Source organism: Podarcis melisellensis (genome assembly GCF_964234715.1).
Source record: "Podarcis melisellensis genome assembly, chromosome: 17".
NCBI lineage: Eukaryota > Metazoa > Chordata > Lepidosauria > Squamata > Lacertidae > Podarcis > Podarcis melisellensis.
The window spans coordinates 26,937,951-26,956,136 of NC_138534.1; the positions used below are offsets into that span (position 1 = coordinate 26,937,951).

Here is an 18,186-nt window from a genome sequence, read left to right on the forward strand (position 1 = left end):
TCCCTTCACCCCTCCCAGAGCTGGTTTTATAGTCCCTCTGACTCCACCCCCCAGGCTCTGATTGGGTAACCTGTTTAACTATTTCACCTCCAGCACACTCACATGTTAACATCACAATGCTAATTAAGTAAATCAATCTAATTTGCCTGCAAACAAAGCAGGAATACTGCTCAATGTACAGATCACCTGGAAACACTCTAAAAAGGAATAGTTGACATGCCACGACAAAAATACCATGACAGGGCAAATAAATGGAAATACACAGTTAAAGTTTATCAATTTTTATTTCATTTAATCTTTTCACTTTGACAGGAAATTGATTCACAGTTTATACATCGAAGACATTATGGATTAAAGAGTGTGTTTCATGTTCTCTCTCTCTTGGCTGTTGTTCTGTCTCAGCTGGCAATGTGATCAGGGGTGGAGAAAAAACACAAGGCCTCTTATCCAGCTCCCCAGTTGGCTATGGGAGACATCTTTAAAAAACAAAACAAAACAAAACCAGCTGTCCAAGGAGAAGATTAAAGTCAGTGAAGGATGGATCCGTAAAACCTGTCAAGTTATTTTGGAATGTGTAGATGCAGTGAAGTTATTTTAACTTTGTGCTGAAGGATTAGAAGTGTGCAGTGGGACCTTTTATTCCAATCCATTTATTTGCCGCTTCTGGTGGGGATGTAATGTGAGATGTTTTCCCTTTGGATCTCCTGCCAGCTACAAAGAGGGGCAAGCTAGTTGTACCATTTTCTGAATTAGTATGTGTAACTGGCAGTGAAAAGCGACTGGGTAGCTGCTCCGCCGGTCTTCCCAGAGGTGGTGTATTGACCTCTGCAGGCTAAGCTATTTATCTGGAAATAAAAATAACAGCTGGTCAATTTTTTTAAATAAAAAAGGGGGGAGAGACAACCAAACACCATAGCTATGTACACCCAAATTTTTTTCTGGAATCAATGGAGACTGAGTACTAGTCCACACACAAACTAAATCTATTACTTCTTTCTTTCTTTCTTTCTTTCTTTCTTTCTTTCTTTCTTTCTTTCTTTCTTTCTTTCTTTCTTTCTTTCTCTGCCCCTGAAAAGCACTTTGTGACAAACTGGGAATCAGGGCAATCTCACACATTATGCAGCAAGAAAACCCATGTTTGGGTGTGGTGTGTGCTCTAAAGACAGCAGCAACCAGTCCCAATCCTTTTGGTGATACCTATATGATTTACCTGTTTTCATTTAACTTTTTGCTGCACCTACATGTTGGCTTTTAAGCATTCACTTAAAAACTTAACTTTTATCAAGATGTCCAAGTACCACAGGCAAGGTGTACTAGGTTCTAATCAAGTACTGACCCAGTTCCCTCTAACACTATTCTCCGTACTTCTCTGCACTGGTTCTTTTAATTATACTGTCTTAAAAGGCGAGAAAAAAACTACCTTATACCAAGTCAAACCATGTAATTATCTAGACCAGGGGTTGTCAACCTGGTCCCTACTGCCCACTAGTGGCCGTTTCAGGATTCTAGGTGGGCGGTAGGGGGTTCTACGGGACAAGCTGAGCACTGGTGGGTGATAAGGAAATTTTACCATCCAGGAAGATGCATTAGTGGGCGGTAGGTATAAAAAAGTTGACTACCCCTGATCTAGACCAGCTGGCAGCAGATCTTCAGGATTGGAGAGAGGGGCATATCTCCCAGCCCTCCTTGGAAATGAAATTGGAGATTGGGACCTTTTCAGTGCAAAGTTGGCTGGCTGCCACTGAGCTCAGGCTCTTTCCCCTCTTACCTTTGCTCGTTTGCAGAAAGCCTCCTGGGCAGCCTTCTTGTTCTCAGGCTTCCCAGACCAGGCAGCCAGAGCTGATGCTTGCAAGGCCCGCCCGTAGGAGAAAGTCAGCTTCCAAGGTTTAGGCAGAGGGCAGAGATTGATGGCATTGAGGTTGACGGACGCCTCCTCCTCGCTTTGGCCCCCAGAAAGGAAGCAGATGCCTGCAGTTGGAATCAGAAGGCAAGATTACCATAGAGATTGAAGACTTAATTTGTCAAAATGGACAGGAGGGTGGGGTTGGATTAATCGTGATGCTGTTATCATAGGGGTCACTCTCACTGGAGTTCCTACAAAGCTAACTTTCACGGCTTTGCTTGCAAGTGTGTGTGTGTTTAAAAAAATAATCTTGATTAGAGTTTATAAAAAATACAAAACTTATTCTCACTTTTTTTGCCCAACATTAATCTAAGTTAAAAGCATGAAGAGAGAGAGAGATAAGAAAAAAGAAATAGAAAAGAGCTTCCAAGAGGAAATAAAAAAGAGACAGAGATTCTTCCGATTCTTCATTTTAACAATGACATTCCTCTGATTGAATATGACTTGTAGGATAAAGTGATGGCTTGCCTATGAGGCTGAGCTAATTAAGCCTTTCGTCAATTCAGTGGTACCTCGGGTTACATACACTTCAGGTTACATACGCTTCAGGTTACATACGCTTCAGGTTACAGACTCCACTAACCCAGAAACAGTGCTTCAGGTTAAGAACTTTGCTTCAGGATGAGAACAGAAATTGTGCTCCGGTGGCATGGCAGCAGCAGGAGGCCCCATTAGCTAAAGTGGTGCTTCCGGTTAAAAACAGTTTCAGGTTAAGAACGGACCTCCGGAACGAATTAAGTACTTAACCTGAGGTACCACTGTAGACAGAATGTTTACATTATTCAATGTCACTCGATCCATGCCATCTTTTTAAAGCCTATGGCTTCCCCCAAAGAATCTTGGGAAATGTAGTTTACCAAAGATTCCCAACATCCTTAACAAACTACAGCTCTCAGGCGGAAGCCGTGTGTGCTTTAAAAGTGTTTTCAATGTATGCCGTGGATGTGACCGACACTATTCTACGGAGTCTTTTCACATGTCTGGGTGATTGGCAGCCAGCAACTTGACCAAAAGCGTACTTGCAAATCAAATGCAACGGCCATGCATCTGTAAATCATGTAAAGAGCAGATTGGGGCGGCCAAGACACATCCTTAAGGAAAACCCTGACAGATCGCAAGGGCTGAAGAATGACCTGGAACAGCTGCTGGGACAGTGCGATGGAGAGCTGTCACTGTGGCCATGGCCACCTCTTCGGGGGTGTACTTCTTGGGACACGAATGTCCCGCAGTCACCATGTTGGGCTTCAGCAATGTTCCTTCCAGGTAGACATGGTGGTCGTTCAAGGCCTTGTACACAGCAGCCAGCACCTGGGACACGAGAAGAAGTTAGGGTGAAACATGTTTGAGTATACATGTGTAGGATTAGTCCCATTTTATTCAAATGCGTCCACTCCAAAGTAAGTGTGCACAGGATCGCTACCTCTAAGCAGAGTTACTGTACAGCTCTACTCTACTCAACCTCGGCCCTCCAGATGTTTTGAGACTACAATTCCCATCATCCCTAACCACTGTTCCTGCTAGCTAGGGATCATGGGAGTTGCAGGCCAAAAACATCTGGAGGGCCGAGGTTGGTGGTATCTGACACCTAGTAAACTAGCAAAGTTGTATAAAACAAACTCAAATAAATGTCAGAGGTATAAGCAGGCAGAAGGAACAATGTTGCATATATGGTGGGGGTGTAAGAAAATCAGAAACCTTTGGGATAGTATCTATGAAGAACTGAAAAGAAAATTTTTGAACAAACGTTTCTTAAAAAGCCGGAAGCATTTCTTTTGGGTTTACTAACTCCAGCTATCCCAAGCGATAAAAGAAGTATATTTTTATATGCCACAACAGCGGCAAGAATGCTTATTGCCAGAAAATGGAAGGGGGAGGAGATCCCAACAAAAGAAGAATGGCAGATAAAATTATTTGAATTCACTGAGCTTGCTAAAATGGCAGAAATAATTAGGAACCGAACAAACCAAAAGTTCAGTAACAAATGGGAGTGTTATAAAATCTATTTAAAAAAACATTGTTCTCAAGTAAAACCTTTATTATGCTTCTCCCCTTCCTGCTGCAACCAGCTCTCCTCTCCCCTGGTCTCCCAGAACCAGAAGAGGTATGAAGAGGGCAGAGCAAAGACAGACAAGAAAATGGAGTCTCAGATCGCCTTAGGGAGGAGGAGCTGTGGGATGGCAGAGACCTTTGGTCCTCGCCACTGCCTCGTAGGGGCAAGATCTACTGGGGTGAGTTGCTATGCTCACGAGGCCTGGCCTCCGGAACTGGCTGTGTTTCCTTGAAGCTTCACTAATGCAGTGTGACTTATTGCCAACCTTCTCCTGACATTATCGTTGAGGTGCAGCAACATTGAGGTGTGCTTCCTTACCTTTTCTGTCACGTACTGGCACCGTTGGAGGTCATGGTCTCCATCGGGCAGGATCTCAGGCTCCACGATGGGCACTAGTCCATGCTGAAGATTCAAGTGAAAATGTAATGGGCATCTAGATGAACTAGGTTCTAAGTTCATATCCATAGGGAAAGGACCCCAAAAGCTGTCACACCCTCCCACCACCAAGTTGTCAGGAAAAAACTGAGTTATTGAGAGGGTTTACCTGTTGGCAGATACTGGCATAACGTGCCAGCGTATTAGCGTTCTCCTGGATGGCAAGAGTGGAGGGGGTCGTATCTGTAATTTTCAACACAGCACGCCACTTGCCAAAGTCAGCTCCATCCTTCTTATACTGGGCACAGCGCTCAGCAAGGCCGTCCAAACCTGAAGGCAAAAAAGAGAAGGAAGATGGGGCCTTTTAGAAGATTTGTATCCCAAGGGCAGAAGGCTGCATTTTAAGTAGCGTGAATTTTAATCAGAGTTTTAACTTCTCGTAATTTCCTCCCGGTGTTATGGTTTTATCATTTTGTAAGCTGCTTTAAGGGAGTTTTATTTTTACACAATCAAGCAGTGTCTACATTTTATGAAATAAAATTATTTATTATTTATACCCTGCCCATCTGGCTGGGTTTCCCCAGCCACTCTGGGTGGCTCCCAACAGAATATTAAAAATTCGATAAAACATCAAGCATAAAAAGCTTCCTAATGCAGGGCTACCTTCAGATGTCTTTGGAAAGTCAGATAATTGTTTATTTCCTTGACATCTGAAGGGACAGCGTTCCACAGGGCGGGCGCCACTACCAAGAAGGCCCTCTGCCTTGCTCCCTGTAACCTCACTTCTCTCAGTGAGGGAACCACTAGCAGGCCCTCAGAGCTGGATCTCACTGTCCGGTCTGAACGATGGAGGTGTAGACGCTCCTTCAGGTATCCTGGGCCGACAGATGTGGTATCAGCAGAATTTGTAACAAATTCTGTTTGGAACTGACACGCTCTCTCATCTTTCAAGGTTCAGAGGAAAGAAATATCTCACCTTGAATGGTGGTTTCTCCATTCGTTCCTGCCAATGGAGCTGTGCCTTTGTCCAGCTGTGGATGTTAAACACAAGCATTAGCAAAACACTCCCAGAATGACTATACAGATTGGTACAGGGCCATTGCATCTAAGCTATGGATTGGTTGATACATACAATGCACTGGTATGCGCTTGATCAATGTCATGTACAGAGAACCTCTGGGGCTCCAGATGTTGCTAAACTACCACTACCACCATCGCTGGCCATTAGCCATGGTTGCCTGGGCAGGTGGAAGGAGTAGCTCAGGCATAGGCAAATTCGGCCCTCCATATGTTTTGGGACTACAACTCCCATCATCCCTAGCTAACAGGACCAGTGGTCAGGGATGATGGGAGTTGTAGTCCCAAAACATCTGGAGGGCCGAGTTTGCCTATGCCTGGTGTAGCTTAACAACGTCTGCAGGGACAAAGGTTCCCCACACCTGATTTATATGATCTATATCAGGCTTCCTCAACCTCGGCCCCTCCAGATGTTTTGAGACTACAATTCCCATCATCCCTGACCACTGGTCCTGCTAGCTACAGATCATGAGAGTTGTAAGCCAAAAACATCTGGAGGGCTGAGGTTGAGGAAGCCTGACCTACATCACTGCATAACCTATGTTTTTCTGTCTAAATCGCACCAACAAATGACTCTGAAGGTGTTAGGACCAAATACTCCTATATGCCACACTATCCCTGCTTTCATAGGCAGTGTGGCGTAATGGTTAGAGTGTTGGACTAGAACCTGGGAGAGCAGGGTTCGAATCCCCACTCAGCCATGAAGCTCACTGGCTAACCTTGGTTCCATCCTAACCTACCTCACAGGGTTGTTGTGAGGAGCCGTAAACAGCACCTTGAGATCCTTGGAAGTTAAAGGGGGTATATGAATGTAAATAATAATAATAATAATAAAGAATAGAGCTACCACGGGCCCTTGCTATAAAAACAGTACGTCGCTTTTTACACCAAAGTGTAACCATAAAAATAGAAAAAAGCCTTAAAGACTAAGAGCAGCAGTAAAACAAAACCTAAATTGTGCATACATACACAAATACGCACACACATATTCTAAATTGGCATAGCTCACTTGGTAGATAGAAAAAAGATACCTATCTCAGTTGGTAGAGCATGAGACTCTTCATCTTAGGGTCATGGATTTGAGCCCCATGTTGGGTGAAAAATTCCTGCATTGAAGGGGGTGGCACTAGATGACCGTTTGTGATGGCCTGGGAATCCGATTCAGAGGCTGAACTGGAGGAATCCCAGCCTGCACAGGAGTCCCCGCCTCCAGGACCGGCTGAACTGGGGCAGGGCCTTGATTCTGAAGTGCCTGCACCTGTGCCGGATCCTCAGGAGCAGGCACCAGGTGAATCCACTCTGGCTCCAGAGGTGGTTGAGGACTCAGTGCCCCCTGGGCCCAGTAACCCTTCAGCCTCTCCTGAACTGCAGAGGCTCAGGGCAGAGAGGCGAAGGGAACTGGTTTCTCCCAGGAGGAGTGCTTGCCTTAAGGCCAGGAGAGGCGGGTCACCTGGGGGCCGGGATTGCCCCTGGCCTCAGAGAAGATAAAGGCCAGTCAGCCTGATCCCAGGTTGCGGGAGCAACGTCGTTGATGAGCTGTTTCGGCCAGAATCCAGTCCTGTTCCTCCAGTATTCCTGTCCTTGCCCAGCTCCCCGCTTCGCCCGTGGAGGACTGTCTGCCGTCCCTCGACTCAGGTCCTGGACCTCGCCCCACGGTAACCTCCCCCTGGGACCAGCACACCGTTGGGGCCCCTTCTAACTGATATCTCTGTGACATCCTACCTACCCCACTTAAAAGAATGAGCACAACAAAGAGGCCACAGGCACAACTTGTTACCTTCCCAATTCAGTGCTAAAAGCCTGGGTGAATAGAAAGGTTTTGCCTGGTGCCAAGTGACTCCAGGCATGCTTTCCTGGGGAGAGCATTCTACAAGTGGAGGAGCCAACACCGAAAAGGCCCGTTCTCATGTCGCCACTCACTGAACCCAGAGAGGACACATGGAGAAAGGTCTCAGATGACGGGACACAGTGTCAGGTTTGGTTCATGTGGGGAGAGGCGGCCCTTGAAGTGCAGAGACAGGTGAAATGGTCTGACCTCTCAGGATTTCATACAGTTAACTGTGGACAAGTTATTCACCTTGATTCCAACCACGATGCCCTTGTCCTTGATGACAGTTGGGAAGAGCTTGCCAGTGTTGTCCTTCTGATAGAGGGTCTCGTGGAAAAAAATGACACCCCCTATCTGCTGATTGATGGAGGCGTCGGAAGAGAAGAGGATGTCTCGGAAGGCCCGACGGTTCTCTTCGGTGTTCTCCACTTTGATGCGCTGCAGCCGGTTACCCATAGTACCTGTGAAAAGCCGCCAAAGAGCAAAGCAGGGTGGATAAAAATCAATGATTTAAAAAAATAAATAAATCCGATTTTTTTATTTAAATCAGATTTTTTTTATTTAAATCAGATTTTTTTTATTTAAATCAGATTTTTTTAAAATTTAAATCAGATTTTTAAAAATAAAATGCTTTTGGAGGAAAAAGCTTTCTAAATATAGTTTTCTATTTAAGGTACATTATAGTTCAAAGGCTATTCATCAGGAAATAAGGGTTTGTTTTAAGGTTTTTATGTGTGCTAAAACTCAGTCTAAGTTTTTTTTAAAAAAAATAAAAAAAACCTTTAACCTCATCAGTTAACAAACATGGATACATATGCTATAATGTTATTGCTCTAGTTAAATAAACTCTTCATATGTTATTAAGGAAATGATCATTTTTTTCTCCTTCCAACAAAGTACAGCAAAAAAAGTTGTCCAAATATAAACAGTTAACTTATTAAACATCACAATAATTTCATAATTATCTGTCTATGTGTTTCTAATAGTATAACCAAATCAGTGATTTTTGATCGCCGTCGCTCCCGGGCCCGTTCTGGGGGCTGGGGTTGGGGGAAGCTCAGGCTTCCCCCACCCCCAGCCCCGCAAGCTCCGGGAGCGATGGCGAGGTTGCGCAACCTCGCTTTCGCTCCTGGACCCCCAGCCCCGAGGCTAAAAACGAAGCCAGGACAGCTAGTGGGATCCATCCCGCTCGCTGTCATGGCTTCCTTGCTCTTTGGGGCTCAGGAGAAAAAAATATTTCCCCCCCTTTATTCCCCCCCCCCCAAAAAAAATAAGTGCGCCCTATGGGCCAGCGTGCCCTATAGGGCGAAAAATACGGTAACTGTAATACTACTCTGAAAATTTATTATTTCAAAACGAAGCCTTCTCCTGGTTGTAAATATTAAGATTATACGAGCAAGAATGAGTCTGGAAAGAAAGAAAGAAAGAAAGAAAGAAAGAAAGAAAGAAAGAAAGAAAGAAAGAAAGAAAGAAAGAAAGAAAGAAAGAAAGTCTTACTGACTAGTGATTTAAAAACTCACCAACAGATTCATCTGCGGCCAGGATTCCTTTGCCTGTGGCCACGATCCTTTGAGCCGTGTCTGAAAGGGCTTTCTTCTGTTCCGGAGAGAGGGCTGGAAACTGATGGGTCATGATGGCTGAAAACAAACCATAATCCGAGGTTAGAAAACAGTCCAAGCCAATGTTTTTAACCATTTGATGTTTTGTTTTGCATTCTGGATGCCACACAAGATAGGACCAGACGATGCTATGTTTTAAATAGCAGAACAATAAGAGGGCATTTTACCGGTATATCAAAAGGTGGAATTGATGTCCAGGGGGAATTTCTGAAAGGTGGCGCTTTCGTGTTTTTTGTATAAAAGAGCTCAACAATTTTAGGGTCTTCCTAAAAAGAACTCAACAATTTTTGTGTGTCCTGGCTTTTAATTTTTGAAATATGGAAGCCCGAACATATAGCCAGTTTTTAAAAATATATATATATAATTTTTTCCACATAGAAAGTTACATTTGTTACACAACAGTTATATTCCAATTCAAGAAAATACAATTGCACAACAAATATAATTGCGTTTTAAGGTTCTGTCTTATCTGATTCCATCCTCTCTAATATATAGCTAGTTTAATAAAACAAAGCAAAGCAAAATACAAATTGTTATTTTTTGTTTTTAAGTCCACCTAGCAGAGACATCACCTTGCCAACAAAGGTCCGTATAGTTAAAGCTATGGTTTTCCCAGTAGTGATGTATGGAAGTGAGAGCTGGACCATAAAGAAAGCTGATCGCCGAAGAATTGACGCTTTTAAATTATGGTGCTGGAGGAGACTCTTGAGAGTCCCATGGACTGCAAGAAGATCAAACCTATCCATTCTGAAGGAAATCAGCCCTGAGTGCTCACTGGAAGGACAGATCCTGAATCTGAGGCTCCAGTACTTTGGCCACCTCATGAGAAGAGAAGACTCCCTGGAAAAGACCCTGATGTTGGGAAAGATGGAGGGCACAAGAAGAAGGGGACGACAGAAGACAAGATGGTTGGACAGTGTTCTCAAAGCTATGAACATGAGTTTGACCAAACTGCTGGAGGCAGTGGAAGACAGAAGTGCCTGGCGTGCTCTGGTCCATGGGGTCACAAAGAGTCGGACATGACTAAACGACTAAAGAACAACAAGCCAAAATGTAAAATGCTGCTTGTGTTGAAGTCCGTTTTAGATTGTGCTGGGATCTGTATAGTGCATTTTCTTACACCAACAACTATTACTACCATTTTGCATCTTTTTTCTGGTGCTACCTTCCTCCTCCTTCTCTTCTTCTTCAGCCAAAACCAGCCTCCAAGGATGTAAGTTTCATCAGAGCAAAGATGGGGAGTCTGTGCCTTTCCAGATGCTGCCATCTTCCAGCTCCCATCAGTCCCAACTAGCATGAATTAGATGAGCTCATCCCTAGCTACAGGAGAAAAGGGATGCGGGTGGTGCTGTAGGTTAAACCAGAGAGCCTAGGGCTTGCCGAACAGAAGGTCGGCGGTTCGAATCCCCGCAACGGGGTGAGCTCCTGTTGCTTGGTCCCTGCTCCTGCCAACCTAGCTGTTCGAAAGCACAAAGTGCAAGTAGATAAATAGGTACCACTCCAGCGGGAAGGTAAACGGCGTTTCCGTGCACTGCTCTGGTTCGCCAGAAGCAGCTTAGTCATCTTGGCCACATGACCCGGAAGCTGTACGCCGGCTCCCTCAGCCAATAAAGCAAGGTGAGCGCCGCAACCCCAGAGTCGTCCGCAACTGGACCTAACGGTCAGGGGTCCCTTTACCTTTAGCTACAGGAGACATGTAGTTTTGTGCTCAGGGAGGCCACAGGTTGGGCAGAACACCGAAGCTGTGCACCTTTAACTGCAGTCTCAGCAAACTTATCTGCGTAGATTAGAATGTTTGTTTCTAGGTAACTATTTGATCTTCCACGCAGCAAAGGCTTTGCCCTAATGCTAACAAGCCCCCTTCTTCCGCCTGGTCTGCCTTGCTACTGTTTGCTAATGTACAGCTTTTCACTCTTTCCCGGGTATTATTCATGTGGAGCTGAAAGGTTTTCAGGTTTATAGGAAGAGGAAGAATTTCTGGGTTTCACATGGATGGAAGCATGTTAGGCCTAACTGTAATGCAAGCTGCTTTGAGTCTAAACTGCTATCTTGTGGACAACACCTGAAACTGCAGGAAGGGGTTTGCAAGTCAAGGCAGAGTTGCATCATTTAGCCGCTGCAACACACAGGGGCACAGCAATCCCTGAAACCTTGCCTGGATTGCAGATCACTTTTCTGCTTTGCTTGCTTGTTTGGTCAACCTCCACCTTTTAGAAACTTTTAAGGGGGTTTCTGTATGTGATGTGGAGGGAAAGCGGGGAGCAGGTGAGGCTTGTCAACCTGGAAAGGTAGCCCATCTAGGAAATGGAAAACTCTGACCCTAAACCTCCACTGCCTTGTCGGATACCTTCAGGGCCGTCTTAAACATATCCAGCGCCGTGGTGCACAGCTCCCTCTGGCACACACACACACCCGTTTCCCAGAATTGTCAACCTTTTTTTTAGGGAGGACGGCAGGGAAGAGGCAGAGGCTGGACATGGCACCTCCTGGCTCAGCTGACCACTTCAGGCCACGGCGGCCACGGCAGAAGGCTGTGGGCGCAGCGCTGCTTTGGCGCAGCATGGCGGAGGCAGGCAAGGGCAGCAAGCTAATGCTGGGAGGCATCGTGTCCAGCCTTCGCCTCTTCCCTGGTGCCCTCCAGAACTTGGTGCCCTGGCGCCCCGCACCACTAGCCTCTATGGGTAAGATGCCCCTGGATACCTTCGGGAGTAAACCCTACAGAAATCCAGAGTGGAGTCCCTAAGACAGTAGGATAGTCAGTGCTTTTTTTCTGGGGGGATGCAGGGGTACGCATACCCCTAAACATTTTGTGAATCTAAGCTTTGCTTCATTGAGGGGCAGTATTTCAATATGAGTAGGAAAATGAGAGTACTCCTAAACATTTTTTAAAGGAAAAAAAGCACTGAGGATAGTGCATTGTACCCCTCCGTCCAGCAACTCCTGCAAGCTGGTGTCAGATATATTGCTCTGCTTTCCTTTGGACCCCATCAGTGAGTCCAAGAAGGGGGTCTTTTCATCTGGGCAGCCCAGGATCTCCATACACATTGCCCGGGCTTGCATCCCAGGGAGCTCAGTTCCTTGCCAGTAACACCTAAGACAGTGGTGGCAAACCTATGGCATGTGTGCCAGAGAGGGCACTCAGAGCCCTCTCTGTGGACACGTGTGCCATCACCCCAGCAGGGCTGTAGCTTCCAAGTAGTTTGAGAACTAAGCTCTTTGAAAACTGAGGCACCACTGTATTTATTTTTCCCAATTTGAACTGTATTTATTTATCTCCCCCACCCACCCACCGGTGGTGATTTTCTTGAGTCAAAATGAGAGTACCCCTAAACATTTTTTTAAGGAAAAAAACACACCGAGTTATACCATAAAATTATATATCAATGGAAAGATAATTTAATGAAGAATGTAACGCAATAACTTTTATGAAGGATTATTTATTACAACAGCAGTCATAAAGAAGAAACGTGAAACACACAGAAAAAAAGAGAGATATACAGGTTAAATTGCCGTGTTGGCACATTGCGATAAATCAGTGGGTTTTGGGTTGCAGTTTGGTGTCTCGGTCTCCAAAAGGTTTGCCATCACTGACCTAAGACCTGCTACTCTTCACAGTTCCTTTGGACTTTCAAGGTACCGTAATTACGGTAATCTTTAGAGTTATGAGGACTTGGATTCCACCGCCCCCCCCCCCAATGAAGATGGAGACCCAGTTGAGAATAAGCAAGGATCACAGAGCTCCCCCCCCCCCCAGAAGACAGCCCATTTAACAAAAAGAGTCACCCTGGTTATTTCTAAGATTGTCATTCACAACACAACAGGTTTTTGCTTCAGTTGTTCATTTCCCAAATGGCTTTTTTTCTCCATTAGGGGTCAGGTCTCATATATAACTCCTGATGATTATGTCTGCTTTAAAATCAATAATGTTTCCCCAAACACAAAAAGTTCAATACTAGAAAAGGCAGCGTCGTTCCACAGGACGTCCCGAGTTTAGAGACGTCAGAGGCATTTTAAGCAAACAAGGCTGTTTGCCTCATTCAAGTCCCTGGCAAAGGTACAACAGGACATTGACATGAATTGTCAATAGTGCTGGAATTTGGCCATTCCCCAGGCCCCTGCTTAGGGAAGCAGAAAAAAAACCACAGTAGCTCAAAATATCTACTAATATCAGCACAAAGGTTGCCTTCTGTTAATGTTGCAACTGACTGGGGACCAAAGTACAGGCGTTTGAGGGAATAAGAAAGGGGAGATTTCAAAATTCTTGGCACATCCTCATTTTTCAGGTCACCTCAAAAGGAGGTGGTGTTGTGGCAGTTTGCGTGGACATACAGTTCTGCAATCTCTCCCTGGGTTTTCTAACCCAAACCCTTGCATATAACTGCTAAAACTGCCATCTTTCCCTTTAAAAAAACACAGGCAAATCACCTTAAGATTTGGGCTGCATGCACAGCACACACACTTTAAAAGTCCTAAGAACTGTAGTTTGTTAAGGGTGCTGGAAATTGCAGTTCTGTGAGAGTGTAAATTAAAGATTCTTACAGGGGGCTGGGGGGGGGATTCCTGGCTAAGTCACACAACTTGACCTCCAAATTTGGGAGTCTGAGGGGATCAAGCGCAGTATCTGACCTTGCTTAATTTCTGGACATCCCTCATAATTAGGGATTCCTTAAATGTGGGTTTTGTTTAAGGGTGCAATCACAGCATACATTCAAAGCACAAATAGCTGACCTATGGACCTCTTTTTAAGCTTCACATGCTTATTCTGTATCAGCAGAAGAAAGAGTTTTCCTATTGAGTTGTGGACTTTCCTTTCTTGGAGGTTTTTAAGCAGAGGTTGGATGGCCATCTGTCCTGGATGCTTTAGCTGAGATTCCTGCATTGCAGGGGGTTGGACTAAATGACCCTCGGGGTCCCTTCCAACTCTACAATTCTGTGATCCCATATTCTAGTGACCTAGGTGTCCCATCTTTAAGACCCCCTTCACCCCTCCAGTGTAAATTTGTTCTGGATAAACCCTGTAGCAAGAGGTAGCATTCTATGACCTTTGCTACTGTATTTACTTTTCCTAAAGGCTTACATTACTTGCTGCCACTCCCACAGCTAGAACGATGCATGTGATTGAGCTACATGCTGGAAATATGAAGGCAAAAATGAAGAATAATCTCACTGAGCTTTCAAAGCTAGTTTGTTGACATTTAAAGGCATTATGTAGGGTATAAAAGGGTGATCACGGGCAGAACGGATGCATCCTTTCCCAATATTTCTGGAGCAAATGCAGCCATGTGATTCACTGCTCAATTGTGCTGCCTGATCCCATGTGCCACATTCTGAAGCTGACTCTGGGATTGTTTCTGGTCCAATTTTTGAGGTGCAATGGATATTCAAATGGTGGCCTTTGCACCACAGCTGGAAAACTGAAAGCTTCTTCCTAGCAGCCTCCACCATGGCATGATTGCTGCATTTTTAAAAAAAACTGCTGCTGTAGTATACACAAATTGTGTTACCTGAAACCTCATCTCTGCAGCTTGAAGTGGTGCAGTCCAGGGAATGCTTCACCACTTCTTTTTTGCCTCTTCCTTTTTTGCCTCTTCCCTCCTCTCTCTCTCTCTCTCTCTCTCTCTCTCTCTCTCTCTCTCTCTCTCTCTCTCTCTCTCACACACACACACACACACACACACACTCACACTCTCTTTCACTTCCTTTACTGCTCCTGTGTTCTTTGTGGATACGTTCATACGTTCATAGATATCGGGAAATGTGTATAAATTCAAACTCCGGGGGCATCCTTCATATCCTCCAACATTTCCCTGATGAAAATAGGGATGTTGTATATAATAATAACAACAATTGAATTATTTATGTCCCTGACTCAGTCGTCCCAGCCACTTTGGGCAGCTTCCAACATATATAAAAACATAATAAAACATTTGAAAACTTCCCTATACAGAGCTGCCTTCAGGTGTATAGTTACTTATCTCCTTGGTTCGGGGGTCGCATGACTGCATACCCTCCAACATTTCTCCGATGTAAACAGGAAAAGCAGGACATTCTGGGATCGAATCAGAAAGTGGGATGGCTTCAGTAAATCTGGGACTGTCCCTGGAAAACAGGGACACTTGGGAGGGTCTGCATCCTTTCAGTTTTCACTGGGGGAGGGGTGTGAGGGGAGGATTTTTGCAAACAATCAAATAAATCTCACACCACTGTTCTTTTAAAGCTTTTCTTGCAGAGGTTTTTTTTCTTTTGCAGTATTGCATAACTCTAGTGTACATCAAGCAAGTTATCGACACCGTTTCAAAAAGCACCTTTGCCATGCTTAGCTAGTAGGCAGGCAGGCAGTAGGGAATTTGAAGTTGTTGTACTCCAGGCCCCATCAGCCCCAGTCAGCATGGCCAATGCTCAAGGATGATGGGAGTTGTAGTCTAGCAGCATCGGGTGGTCACAGATTCCCCCATGCTTAATGTAGACGTTGGAAGACAGTTGCATGTCTGTCCCTGAGGACTAATTACGTGTGGTTTGAAGCACCTCAGAAGACCCCTGCCCTTCCTGAACAGCACTGTCTGTCAGTTTACTGCTAAGCTTCAGAAATAAGAAGAGGAATCTGCTAGTATGCTGTATTTCAGGGAGACAGCTGGAGAGGAAGATGTGAAGTACTTCTGAACACCATGTACTGGCACATCTACATTTCACTTGGCTTTGGTAAGGTCTTCTGCATGGATGGAGAGTCACCAAAAATTATAAAGGGGAGTCTGGGCAGCACCTTTGGTTTCTGCAACAATCCTGGAGTGAATTTGGGTGACAACACGCCTCCTTTTTGCGGGACATGAAGATACTTACGAAAGCAGAAGGTTCCAGGCACTGAGTGTGGATCAAAGCAGAAAGGAAAGGTGGGTGTGTTTGGGACTTAGCAGCAATCCCAGTTGCCTAAGGCAGCAACGCATGTTGTTTGCAACTGATGAAATGAGCTTACAAGCATTTGGTTCTCGCTGGCAGGGCCCCAGATTGTAAAAGAAGCTTTCTGCAGTCACTGATCAAGATAACAAGCTGGAAATGTTGAAATTTGCACAAAGGGGGGCTGAAAGCGAGGAAGGTACTGCCAGAGCCCAGTCCCGCCTCCTTGACATCCTTTAAGCTGTGAAACCTCTATTTTTGTGCAAAATTTGTGCCTTGGGGAAGAAGGGTCCCTATGAATGGTAGAGATACCCTCGGCAGACGTCTTACATGTGGACAGACCACTTTGCTCATACGAAGCATGACCCGAACTCTAGTCAGGAGAAATTCACCCCCAGATATTATAACAATTCATCCTAATACCATTTCACTCATTCTGTACCGCACACAATTCTTGCCTACGGTAGAAATCCCTTGCATGGAATGATTATTACTATTGTCGTTTAAAAAGTCAATATCAAGGCTGCATGAAACCTTCTGAAAGAAATATTCACTGGTTAAAAATCAACAGCTGGACAACTTGCAATGAAAGCGACACACTTTATTTCTGTTGCTTCTAGCAACAAAATGCAGTCTTTGTTCAAGGGTTTTCTGATAAGGTAGAGAGAGGAAACATAAGCATACAATTATCCAGTAACAAAAGCCAAGCTTCTCTCTCTCACACACACACACACACACCACTCTCTACCTCGCTCTTCCATAAACTTTTTCAGAACATGTATAACATTCATTCGCACGCACCGTTTGGATGGTTGTCTCTGCCTCTGCCGGAAATTCCTGTTGGTGAGGTGGCTGCAGCCAAACAGGTCGAACTCTGCAACTCTGCAACAATTTATACCTCCCTATGTCAGTTACTAGTTAACTTTTCTCCTAGTTTATTTTTCCTCCCCCCTCTCCTCCTCTTCTTCAAGCTGGTTGGAGAGGTGCAAATACTCAGCAGCTCTGATTGGCTACTGAACAGTGACAGAGCTCAGCCAATAAAATGTGCACCCCCCCCCTTCTAATCATGTGCAAACAGAGCCTTCCTACCTATAGGATGTAACATACAGGCATTAGCAGGCAGGAGATAGCTGAGTTTTCGCAAGGAGACTGACAGCACTATCATGACTAAAAAGCCAGGGCCCCTGAATTCAGGCATGCATATTCCTAACTGCAGCCATTTAAAATTCTGCTCCTAGATACATGTTTGTATACAGGTCATTTCAAAAGGCTCTTCCATGTATGCATTAGCATGAAACTTCTCTGTAGAAGGTTGTGCAGGGTTGCTATTTTGACAGGCCTTGGTGGGAATGATGCATTTCCAGCAAAGCTGTTTTTAATTTTTGCAACAAACCCAGGTAATGTCATAGACCACATGCACACTATAGATTTAAAGCCCCGTGATACCACTTTAAAGAGTCATAAAGGTAAAGGTAAAGGGACCCCTGACCATTAGGTCCAGTCATGGACGACTCTGGGATTGCGGCACTCATCTCGCTTTATTGGCCGAGAGAGCCAGCGTACAGCTTCCAGGGCACGTGGCCAGCATGATGAAGCCGCTTCTGGTGAACCAGAGCAGCACACAGAAACGCCATTTACCTTCCCGCCGGAGCGGTACCCATTTATCTACTTGCACTTTAATGTGCTTTCGAACTGCTAGGTTGGCAGGAGCAGGGACCGAGCAATGGGAGCTCACCCCATTGCGGGGATTCAAACCGCCGACCTTCTTATTGGCAAGTCCTAGGCTCTGTGGTTTAACCCACAGCGCCACCCGCATCCCCTTTAAAGAGTCATGGCTTCCCCTAAAGAATTCTGGGAGCTGTGGTTTGTTAAACGTGCTGAGAATTGCTAGGAGACCTCTGTTCTTCACACAGAACTAAAACTACCTGAATGGTTTTACAGTCAATCCTTCTTCCCAGAGAACATTGTTTTAAACTTCCAAAGAGTAGTTTTGCTTCAGCAACAACAAGAACAACAACAACAACAACAACTTATTTATACCCTGCCCATCTGGCTGGCTTTCCGCAGCCACTCAGGGTGGCTCCCAACAGATTAAAAGCCGAATAAAACATCACACTTTCAAAACTTCCCTAAACAGGGATGCCTGTTGGTTTCCTTGTTTATTTCCTTGGCATCTGATGGGAGGGCATTCCACAGGGCATACTGATGAACACCCAGCCCAAACCCCCTGATGATCTCTCCCAGCAGCTTCATATAGATGTTAAAAAGCATGGGGGAGAGGACGGAACCCTGAGGCACCCCACAAGTGAGAGCCCAGGGGTCTGAACACTCATCCCCCACCACCACTTTCTGAACACAGCCCAGGAGGAAGGAGCGGAACCAATGTACAGTGGTACCTCAGGTTACATATGCTTCAGGTTACATGTGCTTCAGGTTACAGACT

At 45.2% G+C, this 18,186-nt stretch overlaps 1 protein-coding gene across 1 annotated transcript; it reads right to left on the reverse strand.

Moving 5' to 3' along the window:
- Positions 1 to 265: 265 nt before the first annotated feature.
- On the reverse strand, positions 266 to 16,705 carry ALDOB (aldolase, fructose-bisphosphate B). Its single transcript, XM_081894608.1, has 9 exons — positions 16,545 to 16,705; positions 8,754 to 8,870; positions 7,483 to 7,694; positions 5,305 to 5,359; positions 4,498 to 4,658; positions 4,272 to 4,355; positions 3,037 to 3,211; positions 1,769 to 1,968; positions 266 to 845 (listed from the first exon to the last, which is right to left on the reverse strand). Exons 2-9 carry the CDS (start codon positions 8,863 to 8,865, stop codon positions 750 to 752), a joined length of 1,095 nt encoding a protein of 364 aa, XP_081750734.1. The 5' UTR covers positions 8,866 to 8,870; positions 16,545 to 16,705; the 3' UTR covers positions 266 to 749.
- Positions 16,706 to 18,186: the final 1,481 nt, after the last annotated feature.

Bases quoted from the DNA above. Each gene is read 5' to 3' on its own strand.
- ALDOB (XM_081894608.1), bottom strand. From the start codon at position 8,865: ATGACCCATCAGTTTCCAGCCCTCTCTCCGGAACAGAAGAAAGCCCTT. The intron at 3,212-4,271 runs GTAAGGAAGCAC...CTCGTGTCCCAG, and splicing joins GCCAGTACGTGACAGAAAAG to GTGCTGGCTGCTGTGTACAA. The intron at 1,969-3,036 runs GTCATTCTTCAG...TTCCAACTGCAG, and splicing joins TGTCCCAGCAGCTGTTCCAG to GCATCTGCTTCCTTTCTGGG.